At 49.1% G+C, this 21,823-nt stretch overlaps 1 protein-coding gene across 1 annotated transcript in view; it reads right to left on the minus strand.

Moving 5' to 3' along the window:
* The window catches only part of PNPLA1 (patatin like phospholipase domain containing 1), a 44,161-nt gene that overhangs the window by 17,886 nt on the left and 4,452 nt on the right, over nucleotides 1–21,823 (minus strand). The window contains exons 2-4 of the mRNA XM_008693392.2: nucleotides 3,958–4,190; nucleotides 2,758–2,823; nucleotides 1,346–1,555 (exon numbers count right to left, since the gene is read on the minus strand). Coding sequence (XP_008691614.1) covers nucleotides 1,346–1,555; nucleotides 2,758–2,823; nucleotides 3,958–4,190 — 509 coding nt within the window. The remainder of the gene's footprint in view (nucleotides 1–1,345; nucleotides 1,556–2,757; nucleotides 2,824–3,957; nucleotides 4,191–21,823) is intronic.

Consider the following 21,823-nt stretch of genomic DNA (forward strand, 5'->3'; position numbering starts at 1 on the left):
CCTCCTTCTTCATCTTCTTCTTCCCCCCTCCTCCTTCCTCCTCCTTCTTCTCCTCCTTTTCCTTCTTCCTTTTCTCCTTTTCCTTCTCTTTCTTCGACTTCTACAACCCTCTAAAAATGGAGAGCCCATTCTGAGCTCACAGGTTATATAAAAACAAGCCACCTTGAGAAAGAAAGTCAAGCACTGATTGTGAGCAGAAACTCAAGTTTGAGAGGCTCTGAGGAATACAGTGTATTTGTTCTATCTTTCTTGAACTGCCTATTGGTGGATTGCTTTTATGAGAGTAAATAGATACAGTCTTTATTGATAAATTAGTATAAGGCAGATGCTGGAATTCCTAACACAGTTGGAGGACAAAGAGTCAATCAGATTAATAAACTATCTTGTGTATCCATTGCCTGACTAAGCGTGATAGTGTTTTCATTATGAGTTTTGTAAACAATAATTAGACTGTAAGTCACAAAACTGGCTTAGAGGAGTTATCATTCAAACAACAATTACTGAGAACCTTCTATAAGCAACGCCCTCCGTAGACATAGTGAGTGTAGTCAAAGAAATGAGTGAAACTTGGTGCCTACTCCCAGGATCACACTTCTTGCCAAAGAAAGACATGAATTTTGTTATTTATTTATTTCTCTATCAGAGAGAGAGAGAGAGAGAGCACAAGCAGGGGGAGTGGCAGGCAGAAGCAGGTTCCCGGCTAAGGAAGGAGCCCAACAAGGGACTCAATCCCAGGACTCTGAGATCATGATCTGAGCCGAAGGCAGACACACAACCGACTGAGCCACCCAGGTGCCTGAAAGACATGCATTTTGTAAAGACACGTAGACTTATTTTTTTAGAGCAGTTTTGGAAAGGTTTTGATCTTGGTGTGCTGAGCCCCGAGTCAGGCCCCTGCTCATCGGGGAGTCTGTTTCTCCCTCTCCGTCTGCCCCTCCACCTCACTCATGCTCTTTCTCTCTAATAAACAAATAAAATATTTTTCAAAAAGTAAAATAAATAAAATTGAAGTCAAAACCCAAAAAACAAGCCACTTGGTGGATTTGGCCCATGGGCCATAGTTGCTGAAGCCTGCATCGCATGTCAGAGTGGAACAGTTCAGGTAACATCCTATCAGTTGTTCTGACATCATCTCATTTTACAGGGAAGAAAATTGAGGCTGGGAGCACTTAGGGGTCTTGTTCAAGGTCACTTAGCTAGTTAGCAGCAAGGCCAGGATACAGTTTTAGGAGGAAGTTTAAGGAGACACAGATGGAACCGTATGGACCCCATTGGCTCCCCGACTGCACCCCCAGGTCCTATCACCTTCCCCAGGTCCCCCTCCCTTCTGGGCCCCTCCTCTCACCAGCAGGTCCGGCGGGAACAAAGCATGGGTCATCCTGGCGATGTTCTCCAGGGAGAACTGGAAGGAGCAGTTGAACATGCGGAAGTCGTGGAAGATGGCGGGGCAGTCCCGGGGGCAGATGTCCTGCTGCCCGCTGAAGGTGGAGATGGTGATGGCGTCGGTCCAGAAGGAGCAGGGCTGCATGCCTGTGAAGCCCCCGTCGATGTAGCGCTATGGGGGGCAGGCAGAGTCATAAATGCTCATGGGGTCAGAGGTCCTCTTCCACACTCAGGGATTCCACCTAAGAAATGGGTCCCTTGGGACAAGCCTTGAGACCAAGGTCCAGGTGGGTGAGTGGAGTGTCCACAGTGGCCCCTGAACTCCCAGCCCAGTGCTCCGTTCCTACACTGTCTCCCCTCAGCCATCTCAATGGTGCTGAGTCTGGGGGGGAAGAAGGCCATTCATACTCTGGATAAAGCACAAGTAAATGCTTCCCTGTCACAGCTCCCCCTCCCAGGCTACCCCTCCTCAGCCACTCAACTGCTAAGGGCAGGGCAGGGGGGTGGAGCCTGTTCCCATGGCCTTTTGAGAAGGTGAACACATGGTGGGTCTGAGCAGGCTGGGAAGTATCCCCTTTTCCAGACTGCTGTGGGTCCAATCTGCCTCCCTCTGCTGAGGTCAGATATCCTCAGCACTCTCCAGAACACCCCTGACCATGGCCTGGCCACCAGCCACCATATAGCCCTTCCCTCTTGGGGTTCCTGTCGCCTCAGTTGTGAACAAAGGACCACAGATACTGAGGTTGTAACTCTCTGGGATGCGTGAGGAGTACACGGCTGACATGCACAGTATGTGCTCCATCTCCTAGCTGAATCCTGATTTCTGGATCTCATTTGCTGTCTGTATAAAATGAGGAAGGGCCCTGGGTTAGATCCCCCTACTCGGAGCGTGGTTTGAGGACCGGCAGAACCGCGTCAGCTATCAGCCGAAGCTGGTTGGAGATGCAGGGTCTCTGGTCCCGCCCCAGGCCTAGGGGATCAGAACTCGCATTATTTTACAAGACACCTCCCCCTCACCCCGTGATTCAAGTGCACTGGCCTAGATGACGTTAAAGGTTCCCAACATTCACGGTTCCAGGTACCAATGTCACTGGGTCCATATTCTATGCTCTCTGTCAAGTATGGGCAAGTCCAGCAAGCCTAGGAAGTCTTGACTAGTCTTGATTAGTCCAGAGTGAAGCCCAATGTGTGGAGGGAAAGTTCATCTGAAGGCCCCAGAAATCCACACTGGGAATTCTAAGTAGAAAAACACAGGAATCTTTCCAACTCTTGGTCTTCCCACTGAATTCTGAGACCACCCCTCTACTCGCCCAGATGTGGGCCACAGGGCGCTCCCGGGTCCTGGCTCACCCTCTCCCTCACCGAAGCACTCACCACGCCTCGGTAAGTTGGGGGGATGAGGCCACAGTACACAGGGACAAAGCAGCTGCAGTACAGGGCCTGTGGGGAGACAATGAGTGGAGATGCATGAGGCTCTGGCGGCTGGGTGGGGAGGGCTCACCGGCAGCTGTCTGGGCCACCACCAGCCCAGGCCTTCTTAAAACCAAGGCGGAGGCACTGCCCTGGGGAGCGGAGCCCCAGGTTCAATTCCTGGCCTGGCCCCAAAGAGCTGGGTCCTTGTTAACCTACTTGGTAGTCTGGCCCCGATACAGCTTTAAAGAGACCAGGCAGCCTCAGTGATCTCCAGGGTTCCTTCTGGCACCATATCTCCATGAATCCAGTGGAATTCAGTAACCATCAATGTGTATGTGGCCAGGGCTGGGCTCTGAGATCAAAGGAGAGTGAGATGTGCTCCCTTGGGAACACTCAACAGGGGAGAGTAAGCAAGTAGGTGACAGTACACAGGGTGACAGGGGCTGGAATGGAGCTGAGCATGGGGATTGTGGCCTCTAAGGGGAAGTACCCAACCTGGGGGGTGTGGGGCAGGCAGGTGATGAAGGCAAGTTCCCAGGCTGAGTGACTAGAGTCTTGTCAAGCAGGCGAAGTGAGCTGGGAAGCAGGGAAGGGCATCCCAGGCATAGGGCACAGCAGGTGCAAAGGTCCAGAGGTCTGCTTTGTGTGCGGTTTGCTCTGGTTGGCAGGAGTAAAAGCAGGAGCTGATAGGAGGTGGATGGGAGAGAAAAGTCTTGAAGACCTGAGTGCCAATAAATCCAGGGGGACATGAGGTAGGTGAAGGGGATGTCCTTGCCTGCTGCCTATTCCTTCCCCCACTCCCAGGATCATGGCCATGCCAGCGTGGGGCTGTGAGGCTGCGTGGCAAGGGCCTTATACTCGGGAGAGGAAAGGGAAGTGGCGAGATGGGATGGAGGGTCATGCCACTTAACCCTTTTGTCCTGAAAGATAACTGGGCATATTCACAGCTCTTACTAACAATAATAATTCCTAACTAAGATTTATATTAATGAACATAGGACGGTGCACAGAGTGCCCTTTCCTACGTGATAACCCATTTGGTGGTAATTCGGATGTTTTATCAAGAGCCATTGGAAGAGAAGGGACAGAACGTGGGGCTGTTTCCATAAACTGGGACCCACTCCCTGGTCCGGCCCCCACACCCCGGGCCCCGCCCCTTGCCTCGATGAGCTCCTCCTTGGATGTGTACTCTGAAACCACGACACTCTCTCCATCTGTGAACCGAGTGAGGGACACGTGCAGCTTCCCTGTGGCGGCCTTGTAGGAGTCCTCGGGCAGGACCCTGTACAGGAACTGTCGCATCATTTGCACCATCTTGCAGGACGGCGAGAAGGGCCCCAGGAAGGATTTCTTCACCTCGGCCACCCCTACGTTGAGGACTCTGAGGTACTCATCTGCGGAGGAAGCAGAGGGGGACAGGCAGGTCAGCAGCTTGTGGACGAGAGGGGTCAGTGGCAATCAGGCCACCTTATCCTGCAGCCAAAGGATGGGAAGCCCCTAGAATTCTGAAGCAGGTTTGGTCTCGGGGGTCAACCTGTCATTCTGCACACGAGGAAAGCACGGCCCAGAAGAATTAAGTCACCGGCTCCAGGGAGCCCACAGCTCTTTTGAGGACAAAGGACCAGTTGCCTACCCCACAATATCTTTCCCCAACTTGCCTGGAAATCTACCACCCGACTACATTCTTTTGGGGTCTCAGAGGTTTTTTGCCTCATATGGGATTCCTATTAAAACACGGCCTTCACCAAGGGACACCCTGTGACACTTTGCTTAGTGCCCACTAAATCTGTGCTCAGGGAAGGGGTAGTGGCCCTGAGGCAGGGGACTTACAGGGAGCGGTGAACTGTGTCCGGAAACCACTGCGCCATCTTCCCTTTAGAGGCCCTGTCACAGGCCTGAGAGAGAGAAGGCCATGAGCTGTGCAGCACAAGCTATGCCAGGCCAAGCTGCAGGTGTCTCCAGGACGGGAAGAGGAACCTTCTCCCCCTTTCTGAGAGGGGCACAGCCAGGTCGCATACATAAAGGCCTGCATGTGCCAGACTGGGGTGAGGGCAGACGTGTTGTTCAGGGGATCGCAGAGAAAGGTGTAACCTGCCCCCCCCACCCCAAGTCCCCAGAATTCCCCTGGGGAAGTTAGGGCTGTAACCTCGATGAGAACTGCTGTCATGCCGGATTCTCACAGCAACACAACGAGGTATGCATTTCTAACCACATTTCACTAATCAGGAGACTGAGGCTCGGGGAGATGATATAACTTGCCCAAGGCCAACCACCTGGCAAGTGAACAAAGTGGGGTTTTAACCTAGAGTGTGTGACTCCCGAACCCGTACTCCTTCCACTACACTAAAGCCACAGGCTTCTAGAGCCAGGCCTGTGCCTCTCCTTGCCAGTGGCTGCTGATTTCTACCCCGTGCAAGCCCTCCGGCAAAACCAGAAGCAGCAATAGCTCCGAAAAGGATTGCTAACTTTTTTAATGAATATGTAACCGTAAAACATCCTATACAGAACTTTCTTACAATTAGTGTTACGTAGCGATGGTTATTTGAGAGGTTGGGCGGCATGAGCTCTCTGCCGCTGGAGGTAATCAAGCAGAGGTGGGACAAGTACCTCAGTCAGGGAACTTAACAAAGGGATTCCTGCATGAGCGCGAAGATTCCTTCCAACATGGAGATTCCGGGATTCTCACGGGTGCCTGACAATATAACTGGGAAGTCATCACAGTGGGCATATTCTCCCATTTCCGAATAGAGCAGCTGAGTCACAGAGAGGTTAAATGATTTGCCCAAAGTCAGACACAGCAATTTGGAGACAAACCAAAGCCAGGGCCGCGCTCCTCCTCCTGTGTCTTACAGTTCGCAGAGGATTCCTCGGTAATCCTGGAGGTGGGTGGGATAAAGAGCTTCAGCATCATTTTACAGATGTAGAAACTGAGGCAGAGAAAAGCTAAGTGCCTCGCCTGAGGTCAGACAGCCCGGCACTGTTTGTCCTGACTCGAAACCCCACCTTCTCTCCCTGCCATTGGACTGATCCCAGAGACTGAGGGAGCCTGGGTTGCCATGGTGACAGCTTTTTTTTCCCCTCCCTCACCAACATTCAGAATCACAACTGCATATGCGTAGTAGGGACCGACCCGAACAACAGAGCATCTTGGCTGTCACGTGCGACAGGGGACGGTGCTCTCGGGAGGTGGGAAGACCCCGCGGTTTTAGCAAGGTTAGCTTTACCCTGTGCCAACTTGTACCGACTGCGTTTTCCCTCAGGGGCAGGCGATGGCCAACTCACCGTAGTTGTGTAGTTACCAAGCGACTGTGCGTTTAGATACCAAAGGGCTAGGTCACTGAGTTCTCGCCCACAAGACCGGTCAGGATGGGGAGTCAGACCAGGGTGGGGACACGCTGTTTTGCAATTCTTTTTTTTTTTTCTTTTAAAGATTTTATTTATTTATTTGACAGTGTGAGAGAGAGAGGGAACACAAGTAGGAGGAGTGGGAGAGGGTGAAAACAGGCTTCCCGCTGAGCAGGGAGCCCAATGCTGATGCGGGGCTCGATCCCAGGACCCTGGAATCATGATCTGAGCCCAAGGCAGACGCTTAACGACTGAGCCACCCAGGCGCCCCTGTTTTTGGAATTCTTAATGAGCCGCTTGAGGGGACTTGCATGGGTTGGTGGCTTTTCCCACAATGCCTCTGAGCCAGGAGCACCTGCTGGTTCAGTTTGCCCCTCCACACCAGGACTCCCCACAGGAGAGGCTCGCTGGGACGATGGAAGGAAATTCGTTCCCACTGCACAAGAAATACATGTTCCTTGGGGGGGAAATAATTGTTAAAATTGCAGATATGGGGGTGGTTGAGTCGGTTAAGCATCTGCCTTTGCTGCAGGTCATGATCCCGGGGTCCTGGGGTGGAGCCCCTCATCGGGCTCCCTGCTCAGGGGGGTCTGCTTCTCCCTTTTCCTCTCCCTCTGCCCCTCTCCCCCAGCTTGTGTTCTCTCTCTGTCTCAAATAAATAAATAAAATCTTTTTTTATATCAAATCAAAAATCAGAAAATCTTTTTTATATATCAAATAAATAATAAATAAAATAAATAAAATAAAATCTTTTTAAAAAGGCAAAAAGAAAAAAAATTAAAGTGTCTTGGAAGCCCTTCAACCAGAGAGTAACATCTAGTTTACGTCCTCCTAGACTCTATGATATTTTCTTTTTCTTTTTTTTAAGATTTTATTTATTTGACAGAGAGCCAGCCAGTGAGAGAGGGAACACAGCAGGGGAGTGGGAGAGGAAGAAGCAGGCTCCCAGCGGAGGAGCCCGATGTGGGACTCGATCCCAGAACGCCAGGATCACGCCCTGAGCCGAAGGCAGACGCTTAATGACTGCGCTACCCAGGAGCCCCTAGACTCTATGTTTTATACGTATTCTTACATGTAAGAATACTTACATGGAGTCATAGTGTATACATTATTTTGTAACGTAGTTTTGTTTTTTTTAACCTAATAAATCAGGTCTTTCCACATCAGTAAGTACCTATTTAGACGCAGTTTACGAGTAGCACGGAAAGCCACTGTAAGGTTATACCATTATTTGCTGAGCTGGTGCCCAGTGGGGGTTGGACATGCAGTTTGTTTCTTTCCTTTTCTAAACAATGCTGTAGGGAATAATTTCATGCTAATTTTTTTCTCAGTGTCCGTAATTATTGTCCTTAGGATAAATTCCTAGAGGTGGGAATGCTAGGTCAAAAGCATGCATATTTCATCTTGTACTGCTTGGTTTAATCGTGGCTTTCATGTATCATCCATTTACGGTCCACTCTCAGCTCTTCGGGAGCGGTGATGGGTAACAGGGACAAAGCAGTGGCCAAGACAATAGAAATAGTATAGACATCCCCAGGACACTCGCATCTGAAAGTGGTGCTGTCTAGAAATCAGCAATGCTCCAGCCAGGATCATGTAGTCGGGGAGGGAGGGGGCAGGAGATTGTCTGATTTCCCCCTCTCAGGTGTCCAGTTTCACATTCTTTCCTGCTGTTCACTGGGGCTCTGGGGCAAAGGCTGCCTTTATCCCTATCTCTCCTTGCTCCTTTTCAGGTCTCTCTGTCTTCATTCTCTGACCATCCCTTTCTGTCTCTCTTTGTCCCCCTCCTTCCTTCCTTCCTTCCTTCCTTCCTTCCTTCCTTCCTTCCTTCCCTCCTTCCTTCTTTTTTAAAGATTATTTATTTATTTATTTATTTGAGAGAGAGAGAGAGAGAGGGCACAGAGAGAGAGGGAGAAGCAGACTCCCTGCTGAGCAGAGAGCCTGATACAGGGCTCGATCCCAGGACCCTGAGATCATAGAGATCATGACCTGAGCCAGGGGCAGACGCTTGAATGTGTCTCTCCCTCCTTTCTCTCTCTTTCCCCAGCCAAGGGAGAAGCAACTAATCTGGTTAAACAAGTCTCTGTTGATAGAAAGTCGAGTGTTAAGCATAGCAATTGCTGGGTGCTGGGAGAAGGGATAAATTTAGCTTGCTTCTTTAGGCATCTCTGTACTTTCCAGCACCTTCTCCCATTTAAAGTCCTTCTTCCAAGCTGCAGGCTGCTGGGCTCTGAGACACGGTATCCCACACTGACCACAGCAAGATGGCATTTAAAAGCAGCACCGCAGGAGACTCAAGGTTGGCTCTCCCACCCCCAGCCCACATTTGCTACATTCACTTCTGCTTCCTCCTACCTCCTTTCACACCTTTTATTATCTAAGTGTGGTCTGTCTCCTAAGCCAAGAAGAAGATTCTTTGGGGGAAGATCCTTATGGTCCTCCCCCTCTAAGGCCTATCACTGTGCTTTGCCTACGGAAGGTCCTTCAGAAACCTTCACTATAAGCTGGGAACTCCTCGAGAGCAAGGATGGGCCATACTCACCTTTGCCTACCAAGCCTCCCATGACCCCTGGTGGGTGCCCAATGTTTGTGCAGTAAAACCTGATGGGGAGGAAAAGCAAGTGATGGAGACACTCACAGGGAAGGGCTACTCGACATCGTTACCCAGTAAACGCTTGAAGGCAAGATCATCCCAGACAGAGGGACAGATAACAAGGTCAACTATATTGGTAACTGTGGCCAATTCATCAAGTTTTATGAGTCTATTGTGCCAAGAATTTCAATAGAAAAATAAATAAATAAGATCCAGGGACTAGGAGATTTCGAAGGGCATTTGGAAGCCACTCCAGGTCTCAGCCAATCTTTTCTAGGACCGGATCCATTTCGTGGAAAGAGTTCTGGCCGTGGAGCCGGGGGATGTGGTTTAAATCCCAGCTTCGCCCCATACTATCTGGGCCAGCACTGGCAAGTCAAATAACTTCTTGCAGTCTCAATTTTGCCACCTATAAAATGGGAATAATAATACCTTAACTGGGTTGTTATGAGGCAGATTTTTTTTTTTTATTCCTGCGCATAGTAAGTGCTCACTATCGGTTAGGCTATGCCAGTAATTCTCCTTGTGACCGTGGAGAAGTCTTCTTGATGTTTTTGGCTTTGGGCTTTCTCACCTGAACAGGCGACAATGACCCCTGCCCCAAATCTTTATTGAGGCATGCTCAGGCTCACTTTGGGGTGCAAAAGAGCAAAGTAAAAGCACTGTGGAGATGAGAGTGTCCCTCTGTTTCAGAGTGCAGTGAGGTGATAGTAAAGGCACTGTCAGCATCTGCACTCACTCCCTTGTCAACTTGGGGGCCCCACAGACTTAGTAGGGAAAAGGGACAGGGCTTAGAAATATCACTGAAGAGGAAGGAAGGGGATTAGATGTGTGTTTATCTTATTATCTTATTTATTTGCTTAAATGTCCAATGTCCTCCACCACCACCACCACCCCCGGCCCCAACCCAACCCCAGCTTCGTGAGAGCAAGGATGGTCTCTATCTTGTTTATCCTTTTGTCCCTAGTTCCTATGGTGCCTGGAACATAGGAGGCACTTAATAAACATGAATGCATGCATGAATAATGAATAAATGAATAGACCTCAGGAATCGAAGGAGGTCACTGAGGTCCAGAAAGAGAAGCAGCTTACTGAAGGTGATCCGAGAATAAAACAGCTTCTCTTCCCCTCCTCCACATGACCTCCTGCCAAGTGAAAAAAAATCCTAGAAAGATGGGCCCCTGGCAGCCGACAATTCAGACTGCGGGGGAATCTCCTTCCCAGGGTGCCCGGATGGGGTCTGGGGTGGGGGAGAGATGCGCCGTGGAGGATGGGACTCCGTGGCCCCAGTCTCCCGCGGACTGGTAGCCTAGCAACAACCTCCGGCTCAGCCAATCACCGCCAGGCACCCCCCTCCTCCCGCCGCCGGCCCCGCTCCCCGGCAGCAGGCGCGATAAGCGCGGGGGGAAGCTGGCGGCGCAGCGGCCCCAGGGGAGACGGCGGCGAGCAGAGCTGCGTTCCCAGGAAAGCCCTGCAATTCTCGAAGTCCCTGCGTGGAGCACCTGGGAGTCTGCTGCTCCTACCTGGTCCCTAATTGCAGGCTGAATTATAGGCTGCATTTCCCTGTGGGTATACCTTGACTGTCCGACTGCACTATCATAATAAAAATTATTATTATCTTAACCACAGTCTTTTACCCAAGCGGGTTTTCACGCTTACAATCTCAGTTTATCCTCACAGTGACAGCGAGCCCCCCAGGGGTAGTGACCCTGGTTTATTCGCCATTTTATTTCCATACCCCACACTGCAGGGGCATTGATTGAAAAATAGTTTGGCTTGAAGCGGCAGTGTTGCCACGGGAAGATCCATAGAGACCTTCTGGAGCAGCGAGTTTTCAGTCAGGGAGCCTTTGTTCAAAAGAAACCTTAAGCGGAAATCCAATACATAAAGCAGCTAAAAGCCGGGCTGTTCTAGGTTGAAGCCAAGACTCTGCTGCGTCGCCCCATCCCACCCCAGGAAGGTGGCTGCTGAAAGCACCACCTCAAAACTCCTAAGATTCTAGGAGCCTAGGTCAAAATACGAAACCAGACTAATTCTCTCATTTGTAGATAAGAAATCGAGCCCAGGATGAAGATTTAGCTCCGTAAATATGGCTGGATGGCTGGGCGGTTGCACGGATGGAGAAATGAAAAAGGGTGGATATGCCCTGGGTCACACAGTCTATAGTAACAGACACTGGAAGTGGCATGTATGAGAAAACTCACCTTTTCCTACTCTGTTCTGAATGCACATTATAAGGCTTTAACCAAAGGCAAAACAACTCTGACCTAGTAAGCACTTAAACACACACACACACACACACACACCAAACCAATACCTTCTGCAGATAATAACAATCTTTCACACAGACCTTTTCCTAGCCCTAAGAGTTTACTATAGAATTGGCTTTAAAAGTTCATATCGGTTTATATCAGGTTGCCATGGAAACAGCAGTGCCTCCCACTGGTTCCTCACCTGGGTTCCTATCAAGGTAACTGTGGGGCTCTTTCCAGCACCTGGAGCCTCCCCTGGCCCCTGTGTGCCTCTCCCCCAGAATCCAGGCACAATCTCCCCAACTTTCCACAGAAGGATCTGTTAATCACCTTGCGATAAAACAGGCAGAGAGGGAATATATCGAGAAGGTTCTCTGGAGCCTCAGAATGTTCTGAGGGCCATTGCCCTTGCTCTTTTCTCTCTGACTGTTTTCTTTGGTGGACCAGAAATCTCTTTGGGATCCTGCTCCAAAGTAGAAACCAATATTGTCTCCTTTCTGGGCTCTGGCCTGTCCTACCCTCCAGACTCTCCCTGCGCTACTGAGTTGACCCTGAGATAAGGCAAGAGGTGTGAACTTGTCACCCTCCAGTCTTCAAAGTTTGTTGTTTGTTTAAGATTTTATTTATTTATTTGACAGAGAGAGACAGCAAGAGAGGGAACACAAGCAAGGGGAGTGTGACAGGGAGAAGCAGGCTTCCTGCCGAGCAGGGAGCCAGATGCGGGGCTCAATCCCAGGACCCTGGGATCACGACCTGAGCTGAAGGCAGACGCTTAACGGCTGAGCCACCCAGGTGCCCCTTGGCTTCTTTTATGTAGCAGAATGTTTTCAAGTGTGTCTGTATTATAGCCTGTGCTAGTGTTTCATTCCTTTTTTTCTTTCTTCTTTCTTTCCTTCTTTCTTTCTTTCTTTCTTTCTTTCTTTCTTTCTTTCTTTCTTTCTTTCTTTCTTTCTTTCTTTCGATGCAGACCTCACCCTTAAGTCCAGCTTAAGATCTGGGCCTCCTCCTCGAAGCCCTCCCTGCTCACCCCCACTGTTCACTCTCTGTCTCCCCTTACTGTCCACACCATTTATCTCAGGCTGTCTTGAGTGGTCTGTCCTGCTTCGCTGGCTAGCTGCATCCCTTGAGGACAAGTCGTGTATTAAGAATACCTTCTCCCCCATGATTGCCTAGCTCAGTGCTGAACACTTAGTAGGTATTCAAGAATGAATAAATAAAATATTTAATGTTCCACGAGCAGGGACTATTTCTGTTTCATTCCACATTACGCTCCCAGCACTTAGTTCAGTACCTAGCACACTGTAGGAACTTAAATGTTTGCTGAATAAATTAATGAATGTTTAACAAAATGAATGAATGAGTGAACTGAAGAAGGAGATCAAAGAATGTCTTTTCTATCGGGCTGTTAGGGATCTTTCCACCTGGTGGTCAGGAAAGAGGAAACCAGTGACTCAGCTGGACCTGGGGTTGTGAGAAAGCAAACCACAGAACAGTTTTCTGTCAGGCCTGGTCCTACCTCCTGCCCCCACATTGATGGACACGAGGCCCTGAGCTGGGGCCGAGGAGGAGATTCTTCCTTATGGGGTGATTTCCTGATGACAGAATTGGAGCAATGGGTCAACTCCTGACTCAAATGGGAGTCAAACTGATCTGGACATTTGTTTATTGTTTGTTTGCCTGTTTTCCCTATAGTATTGGAAATGGAGCTCCCTATCTTTGCTGAATTTAATCCCAAAGTGAAGCAAGAAAGACAATACTATCTTAATACTGAGTGAGCTGGTTTAGAAATGAATCCACCAAATGCAGTGAGGGATCCTGGATTAGATCCTGGGACAGAAAAAGGACATTAGTAGAAAAACTGGCAAAATATATCGTTAATAGTAACATACCAATGTTGATGTCTTAGCGTTGACAAGTGTACCATAGGTATGAAGATGCTCACATTAGGGGAGAACTGGGTGAAGGACATATCAAACTACCTGTATGGTCTCTAGCAACCTTGCTGTAAATCTAGCAATATTCCAGAATTAAACGTTTATTATAATTGAAGTAAACAAACAAACACCGTTGACCACGGCTGTTAGACACACAGAGCTTGCCACTCAGCAGGGGCTCAGGTAATGCCTGCTGATGTTGGGGGAAATGGATTGCAGGACCTCACCCGCATGAGTTGTTTTCTAAATTGTTAGATATTTCTACTGTGTACCCAACACATTCAGAGTTTGACCAGATTTGCCATTCAATTCTCTTCAACTTAAAAATTGAGAGGATTGTTTGGGAGAAAGAAACCTTTATCCACTTGGCTGGAAAGGTTAAACATGTAAAACACACGTTACTTTGAGTGACTTAAAAGATACTGATCTCAACATGGTAGTGCGGGTTACGACCATCACCACACAGTGATGTCACTTCTACAGATTTTATAAAAAGTCCCGTTTGCATTTATTATGTCATTTGATCTCACTTTCTTAAGCAATGTGCAAATAATTGCTTGGTCACAGAGTTTGGCAGGAAAGGTGTTAAGTTGCTTGCAAAGCAACATCTGAACTTGTGATTTAAGAGGATGGAGAAGGTAGAAATTAAGAGAGAGCTCAGTCTTGGCTCTGCTGTATAAACCATGGCAAGTTATCTAATCTCTCTAAATACCTGTTTCTTCCTTTCTAAAATGGGTATAAGTATAGCGTCTGCCTTGGAGTTGTGAGAGAATTAAGAGTAAATGATTCGTGCAAGGCGTTGAGCACAGTGCCTGGCACATTCTAAGTGCTTGATAAATAGCTGTTAATAGCATGACATCAAGACACGAATCAGAGCAGAGTGACTTTTTACAGGAAATATTGCCATCTCGGGCAGATAAGTAACTGCGAATGATTTCCGATGAAGACATTTTGATTCCGAACGTGCACCCAGCAGCCAGAACTGAAATCCAGGTTCCACCTAGGACGCGCGCACACGTATACGCATGCGTGCAGGCGCGTACGCGCGCAGGGACGCGCACACGCACGCGCAAGAAAAAATGGAGGTTCTCCTTACTGTCTTAAGGAATTTTGGAGACTTTCCGCTCCAGCATTACAGGAAACTTTCCAGCTTCAGGAATAGCAACAACAGAGGGCCTGATATAAAAATCGTGAGACGTGATTGAACTCACAAGAAAGAAGGGGAACAAATGAAGGAACTGAAAGCCAGCGCCAGGAGAAAGCTGATGATGTGGTTATCAGACCAGAAACGGGCAGGAACAGAGGCCGTGGTCCTGGCTGTGTGAGGGGCACTGAGACCCCTGCTGAAAGCCAGGATGCTCCAACAACTGCTGGCCCAGTGAAAGGTGCCAGTAGCTTATCTCTGCCAGGGCTCTGGGTGAAAAAACTCAGTCTCCCATAGAGATGCAAAGCTCCTTGCCTGCATTACAGGCGGTTTAGAGTTTGAACTGACACAACCCACCAGGGTAATTACCATGAGAATTGATCCTGAGTTTGTGATAACCCTCGGGTGCCTGGCCAGGGCCAAGGCAAACCAGCTCAGATGGGCCTTGCCACTGCCCACGCCACACAGAATTCCCAGGAAAACTAAGTCCTTGTGCAAATGAGCTCACAATTAAAATATTAAAAATATTAATTGGACCGGGTTGGAGCCTAGTAATCTTTGTTTTATTAAGTTTAACAATGAAGGACATTCTTCAATCAAGTTTGGAAAATGCTGCTTCACTTATGCTTTTTTATTTCAAGATAATATTCTTTTTATTTGTTCTTCCATTCACTCAGCCTTCATTCATCAAAGACTTATTTTGTGACTAATATTTGCCAGGCACTGTGCCAGGAACACCCATGACTTCTTTTGTCCCTTACTGCAATGGCCAAAGGATGTGCTCCCACTCCCCCCATCAAGTTAGAGATGGGAAAACCAAGGGGGGAGGCAGGTCACTGGCTGGACAAGGACCCACTGAGATTAGTGGCAGAGCTGGAACACCTGCCCCCGCCTCCTCCTTCCTGGGAGCTGCATTCTCCACCAACCCTGGGGTGTCTTGTTCCTTGACCGAGTGACAAAGACAGGCACGCAGGTGACTGAAGAAAGGAGGTACCAGAGCCAAGGTTCTCACAAAGTAGTCTTGTTCTCCCAGCACAGGTCCTTGAGGCTCCAATGGGCCCAATGCCTGGAACACACCTGAGCCACCTGCCAATGACAATAACTTCAGCCATCCTTGGCTCCAGGGCCCCAGGAGGCCTTTGGTCACTGGGATGGCCGGAGCTGCCTGAAGCAGCACTGGCCCAGATGTGGGAGGCAGACCAACCCACCTGTAGCGGATTCCATCTTCATGGGAGGGGGCATACTGGGTCCCGCTGTGCCTGGGTATGTGGGGCAGGGCCCTTGCTGCTCCTCTGGCCCTCTCATGTACTTTGCAAGGTCCTTTTAAAGCCCATTTTCTGTCTAGAAGGACAGCTGCCTTCCTTTCTGAGCATTCAAGTGCATTTGCACCGCAGGTCTCTCAGCGTGGAACACCTCTCTGAGCTCACGTGTCTCCTCCTCCCTTCCTTCCGCCTCCAAGAGGCCTCCCCCTGACCTGCGCACCTGAAACTTCACCCTTTAATCATTCACCACACCCCTCCCCTGCTTTATTTTCTCCTTGGAGCATGAATGCTGATGTTTTCCTATGTGTTTGGTTATTTATGGCTGGCTTTCACCAAGACAATGTCAGCTTCATAACGGCAGACAGCTGTTTCGTTCACTGCTGGATCCCTAGGACCTAGAAGGAAGGAAGGAGGGAGCAGTATACTTTATCACTGTAACTCATCCAGGACCCGGCCCTCAACTTCTTTGTCTGCACACCAAGTGGATTAGAGTCACACGGTGGCTTCAAACCAAAAAAAAAAAAATCATTGGAAAATTTCCTCTAAATAAAATTTTTAAAAGAATGGACAGTAGCAGGACTATCCTTATTGAAGTTGGGGCTTCGGTGTGTCCTCTCCCTGTTCCCTTGCTCCCCCCTCCCCTCAAGCTCCCTCTTTCCCATGGAACTTGGGGGTGTCTCAGAACACAGCTGGGAAACCACTGGCTTAAGCGAGGTCTGCCTCAACAGTTACTTCCTCTCCCAGAGTCTAAATACAAGTATCTATAAAATGAAAAAGTTGGACTCACTGACCTTCCTTCTGTGAAATTCTAGTATTGTAAGTCAAGTCATATCCATAAGTGCAGAAAGTCATCTAAGAGTCAGGTAAATCCCAAAAGAGAAATTGCAAAAACACATTCCACGTCATGCCTGCCAATGGCCAGCAATTGTCAGGAGTTTATCAAGCATTTCTTGTTTGACAAGCAGTGTGTGGAGCCATGGGACCCATAAGACCTCAGATGGCTCAACCAACCTGGCTGATGAAATAAGACACAGCTTCTGAAACAATGAAGACCGTATATCCTCAAGGGCTAGGACAGGTGGCCAGATTCTGTGGGTAAACTAGAGACAGTGGAAAGAGATCCAGTAGGGTGCAATGGGAAGGTGTCCTGGGAGGAGGTAACATCTCTCGAGAGAAAACCAGAAGGTCATTTTAGGTAGGGGATGTAATGGGTGCCGTGGTGCCCTGCCCAGGCCCTGTAGCAAGATTAAGGCACTCACACCCCCAGCTGCCCGGAGGGCAGCCTACTGATGGCTCAGAACTGAGACCCTCCCCAGCCAACAGACTGAACTTGACCTGGTGGTTATGGAGTCATGGTCTTGGTCCCAGACAGGGACTGAGTTTTTCCAGCATCATCATATCTCCAAGTGTGGTGGTTGTGGCAGAGACTGCTAGTTGTCCCCACCATCCATTCTTCTCTTCTTCCTTAGTAACCAAACCTACGATTTTTAGCTGGACACATGGCTTCCCAGAATAGTCTACATTTTCCAGTCTCCCTTGCCGTCAGATGTGGCCCTGTGACCAAGTTCAGATCCATGGGGTGTAAGGTGACATCATGTGTACCACCTTCAAGGCCTGCCCTTAAAGGGAAGAGGTGTGCCCTTGCCTTTTTCCTCGCCAGCTAGCTGGAATGAAGACGTTGTGGGGATCCCTGTTGGACTGTGAACAACACGATGGAAGAAACCTGGGTCCTAACTCTGTGGAGCCACCACACCAGCCTTGGGGGGCTGGCGTGCAAAGACCACATGCGTGAGCCATGCTCTTCTGCCTGGCTGAAGCCTCTGCTGTCCCAACAAAGCAAGTGTAGTATCAATCCCTTCGTCTGCAAAGCTCGTTCATAGACACCACTGTGATTTCCAGAGCCAGGCGGTGGAGAGGGGGAGGCAGGCACTCCTCTCCCAGGTACAGTAGCTGAGCTGAGCTCAAGGCCATTTGTCCAAGGTCACTCAATGCTGAGTGGATTCCTGGGACCAGAGGGAAAGGAGGGGTGGAGAGAGTTTGGATGTTGGGGTCACACCAGCTTTGGTTGGAACCCCACCTCCCTCCTTACTAAATCCTGCTGTGAAAGACCACGTGAAAGCCATGCATGTGGCCAGCTGGGCTCATGATCTGTCCCTGGGACACTTTGGTTCTCAGAATCCCGAGAGCCGGATTCCTAGTCAGGTGCTCTTTCCCGTGGGGACTCTGGCCTCTGAGACAAGCGCTATCCTAGAGCCAGCTGTGGGAGCGCGAGGGAGTCAGTGCCTAAAGGGAATCAGGATTCACTCACTCTCAGGGGAGGTGACGTCTGAGGCCTTGGAGGATGGGGAGATGTTCCGTAGGGAGAGAAGCAGGGACGTTGTTCCTCAGAGAGGGAACAGCCCGAGAGCAGAGGCAGAGAACGGAGGCATCCTGAGACTACCTACTGTGGAAGTGAAAAGAAAAGCTCCCAAACCCAGCCCTGACCCTTGGCCCCACCCTTTTAATATTTTATTTAGTGGTTTGGGTGTTTGGGACAGTGGGGGCGGGGTGGGGAAGCCAAGGTTATCATTGTCGAGAAGGCAATGTGAGAGGTATTGGAAAATAATTACTTTTAGAGGCCAAAACAAAGTCACTTGATGAGCTCAGCTAAACGTCAGCTCCGTCTTCTTGTCGCTCCCCTCCCCCTCCGCCCCGGGAGGAGCTGGGGAACAGCTTTGGAAGCAGGTGCCGGCCCTGCACTGTCCTGAGTTGCCTGCGAGTGAATCACCCAGCTCCACTCCCTCGGGCTTCCTCGGGCTCACAGGCCTTGTCTGCACAGAGACACTCGCACCGAAAACAGGGCCTGGTGAGGCTACAGGCAACTTCCATACAGACTTCGGTTTGTAAAATCATTACAAACCAAAAAATATAAAAAAGAAAACAAAGCAAAGCGGGGCGGGGAGTCTGTGGCTGAAACCCAGTTGGTAGATGCTGGAACCTACTGAAGTTATAGGATGGATCCCTGGGAGTCCATGATACTGCCCTCTCCAACATGTTTGAGATCTTTTCGTTAAAAAGGGTTATTAATAAGTGTTAAAAATGTACATGAAGCTTTATAGATAAATAAAATGTGTTATATCCACACAATAGAATATTATTCAATAATAAAAAGAATGAAACACTAGCACAGGTTATAATACGGATGCACTTGAAAACATTCTGCTACATAAAAGAAGCTGAGGGGCGCCTGGGTGGCTCAGTTGGTTAAGCGTCTGCCTTCAGCTCAAGTCATGATCTCAGGGTCCTGGGATCAAGTCCCGCGTCGGGCTCCCTACTCAGCGGAGAGTCTGCTTCTCCCTATCCCTCTGCCCCTTCCCCACCCCCCGCTCATGCTCGCTCTCTCAAATAAATAAATAAATAAAATCTAAGAAAAAATATTAAAAAAATAAATAAAAGAAGCTGAACACAAAAGACCACATATCGTGTCCAGACTAGACGAATCTACAGAGACAGAAAGTAGGTTAGCAGCTGCCAGACACTTGGGGGGTGCAGGAATTGAGGGGTGACAGCTAAGGTGTATGGGCTTTCTTTTGGAGGTAATTAAAATGTTCTATAATGATTTTGATCATGGATGCACCACTTTGTGAATATACTAAAAGTCATTGAATTATAAGATTTAAATGGGTGAACTGTATGGTATGTGAATGATATCTCAATAGCGCTGTTCTTGCAAGTTAAAGACCAAAGCAGGTGGGTGTAGAGGAGAAAAATAAAGACAGCCGGAGGGGAGACTCTGGGCCAGGGGTATCCGCCATCCTCTCTGAAAAGTGGTTTCCACAGGGGATGGGCTAAGGGGAAGGGAGGGACCCACTCCTTAACAAAATCAGTCTTCCTCATTTGTGGCCAGCCAGAGGAATTCACAGAATCTCCTCCAACCTGAAGCTACTGTACTGAAACGGTTTCTCTTTATCCTGGGAAAAGCCATTCCCCATTAATAATCAGAGAATCGTCATTAGTCCAGGACTGTGCTGGGCATGTTGCAGGTTTGCATAGGAAATGCCCGACCCATTTCCACTGCCTGGTCAGACATTCAGAGAGTCTGAGGGAGGTGGTGCCTCTTCGTTTTCCAAAGCGCACTGGGTCTCCACGGGGGCTGCACAGAGGAATCCCCTGGGGGTGGAAAAAACAACAGCAAGTTCTGCCCTGGGGGATCGTGATTTAATTCGCTTGGTGAGAAGCCTGGGCAGTGGAAAAGCGCCCCGGGTGATTTGAATATGCAGCTGAGAGGACCCCTGATTTGATGAAGTTTGCTTTAATGACTGGAAGAGAATATTAAAATTATGGCAGAAAAGTATGATACCCTATCTGGAAACTTTTTTTTTTTTTTAAGAATTATATTTACATGGGGTCACAACATAAACAATATTTCTCCCAGTGTGTTTCAGTCTAGGAATCTGGAGACCTCAGGTTTATAGGTCATCTCGGTGACTGCACCCAGCGAAGGGGACCCACGGGAACAGCAACGAGACAGGCGCCTCCCAGCTTCTGCGTCGGCCTCTCCCAGCGCAGGTGCTCCTTTCTTCAGGAGTGGCCCTTTCCCATCTTGGGCAACTCTCACTGAGCCAAAAGCTACTTCTCTGACGCTGGCACAAAGCCCCTGCCATCAGTCAACCTGCTCCATTCCCCAGCCCCTGGAGGCATCAGTTTCCCTGCTGTGTTACGGTTGTGTTGTAATGCTCGGGCCTCAGAGAAGCCCAGGCTCCTGCCCGACCTGTCCCTCCCCGTGGAAGCTCTCCTCACCTCTCAAGCTCCAGCTCAGATGCCACTTCCGTGAGGCTTCCTACCACTGCAGGTGTCGCTCCCTTCCCCTGCACTCCTCTGCCTTTGAATTGTCCAACATTCAGCTGGAAATTTCTTGTGTTACACCTGCTTGGGAGCTGTCTTTAAGTTTGAGTAGACTATAAGTTCCTTGAGGACGAAGGCGGAGTTTCATTTTGTGTTATAACTCTGTGTTCTCTGCAGAGCCTAGCGTATGCTCAGAAAACACTTGTGGAAGGAAGGAAGGGAGGGAGGGAGGGCTTGCCGTGTAGTTTTTACAGGGGGAAAGGTGCCAAGCAGTAGCTAAAGTGGACATGGGGTTTGAAGCCCACCAAAGCCCCATTCTTCAATAAGAAACAATTTTAGCTGTCAAAATTATGCAACTACGACTACAGCCTGGGGGCAAGTTCCCAGACCCACTTTTGAGCAGATTGGAAATGCCGCGTCCCCCACCAGCTGTTACAAAGACCATCTATCCTCGGGTACATGAACGAATGAACAGAAACCTTCACTGCATCACTAATGAAAACCAGGCACTGTGCTAAGTGTTTTTATAAACATTTTCACGTGCCCTAAATTGGTCCTATCACGGGGCTTGGCACACACCTCCAGAAAGTGGACCCACTGCTGCCTCTGCTTTCACAGGGAGAAACATGCAATCCCAGGGCAGAGAGCCCAGACTGGAACAAGAGGAGGGAGTGTGACCTGGAGGAGAGAGGCCCCGCATGCCACGTTGAAGATTTTTTTTAAGGGAGAGAGAGACAGAGAGCATGCGCACATGAGTGGGGGAGGGGAGGGGCAGAGGAAGAGGGAATCCTAAGCAGGCTCCATACCCAGCACAGAACCCCGTGTGGGGCTTGATCTCACAACCCTGAGATCATGATCTGAGAGGAAATCATGAGTCAGAGGTTTAACCAACTGAGCCACCCAAGCATCCCAAAGAATTTTTTTAAAAAGAGACATACCTCTGGTTATATGGAGATACGGTGACTGTTTACACGTAAAATATGAAATAATCTACCAACAAACTTTTGGAACTATTAAGAACGTTCACAAGTTTTCTCAAAACAAGATCGATGCGAAAAATCAATCAACATTCCTTTTTATCAACAATAATCAATTAGATTAGAAAATGCCATTGGAAAAAAGAACCCATTTTTCTTTTCCTTTTTTTTAAAGACTTTATTTATTAGAGAGAGAGAGAGAGAACACAAGCAGGGGGAGCAGCAGGCAGAGGGAGAAGCAGGCTCCCTGCCGAGCTGGAAGCCCAATGTGGGACTTGATCCCAGGACCCTGGGATCCTGACCTGAGCCGAAGACGCTTAACCAACTGAGCCACCCAGGCGCCCCAAGTCTGGTAACGTTAATGTGAAGGCATATCCCAAGGAAACATTCTATGTGGGTATGAGAGTCTCAAACAAGCATATTCACTGCAGTGTTGTTTATAACAGAAACGTGGCTGTTGCGTCCACAGAACGGCTAGATGAGCCATGATACAGTCTTAATGGAATATATACTGAAAGAGGTAAAGATCCTCAAAGACAGTCAGGAAACGGAGTCCTGCTTCTTGCTCTGCTTCAGACTGATGACAGGACATTACACAAGTCACTTGGCCCTCTTTGTAGAATGCTCTCCCCAGAGAGTCTCATGGCCCACTCCCTCACCCCCTCCAGATCCGGGTGCAAATCCCACCTGCTCTGA

The sequence above is a fragment of the Ursus maritimus genome, unplaced genomic scaffold (assembly GCF_017311325.1).
Source record: "Ursus maritimus isolate PB19 unplaced genomic scaffold, ASM1731132v1 scaffold_30, whole genome shotgun sequence".
Taxonomy (NCBI): Eukaryota; Metazoa; Chordata; class Mammalia; order Carnivora; family Ursidae; genus Ursus; species Ursus maritimus.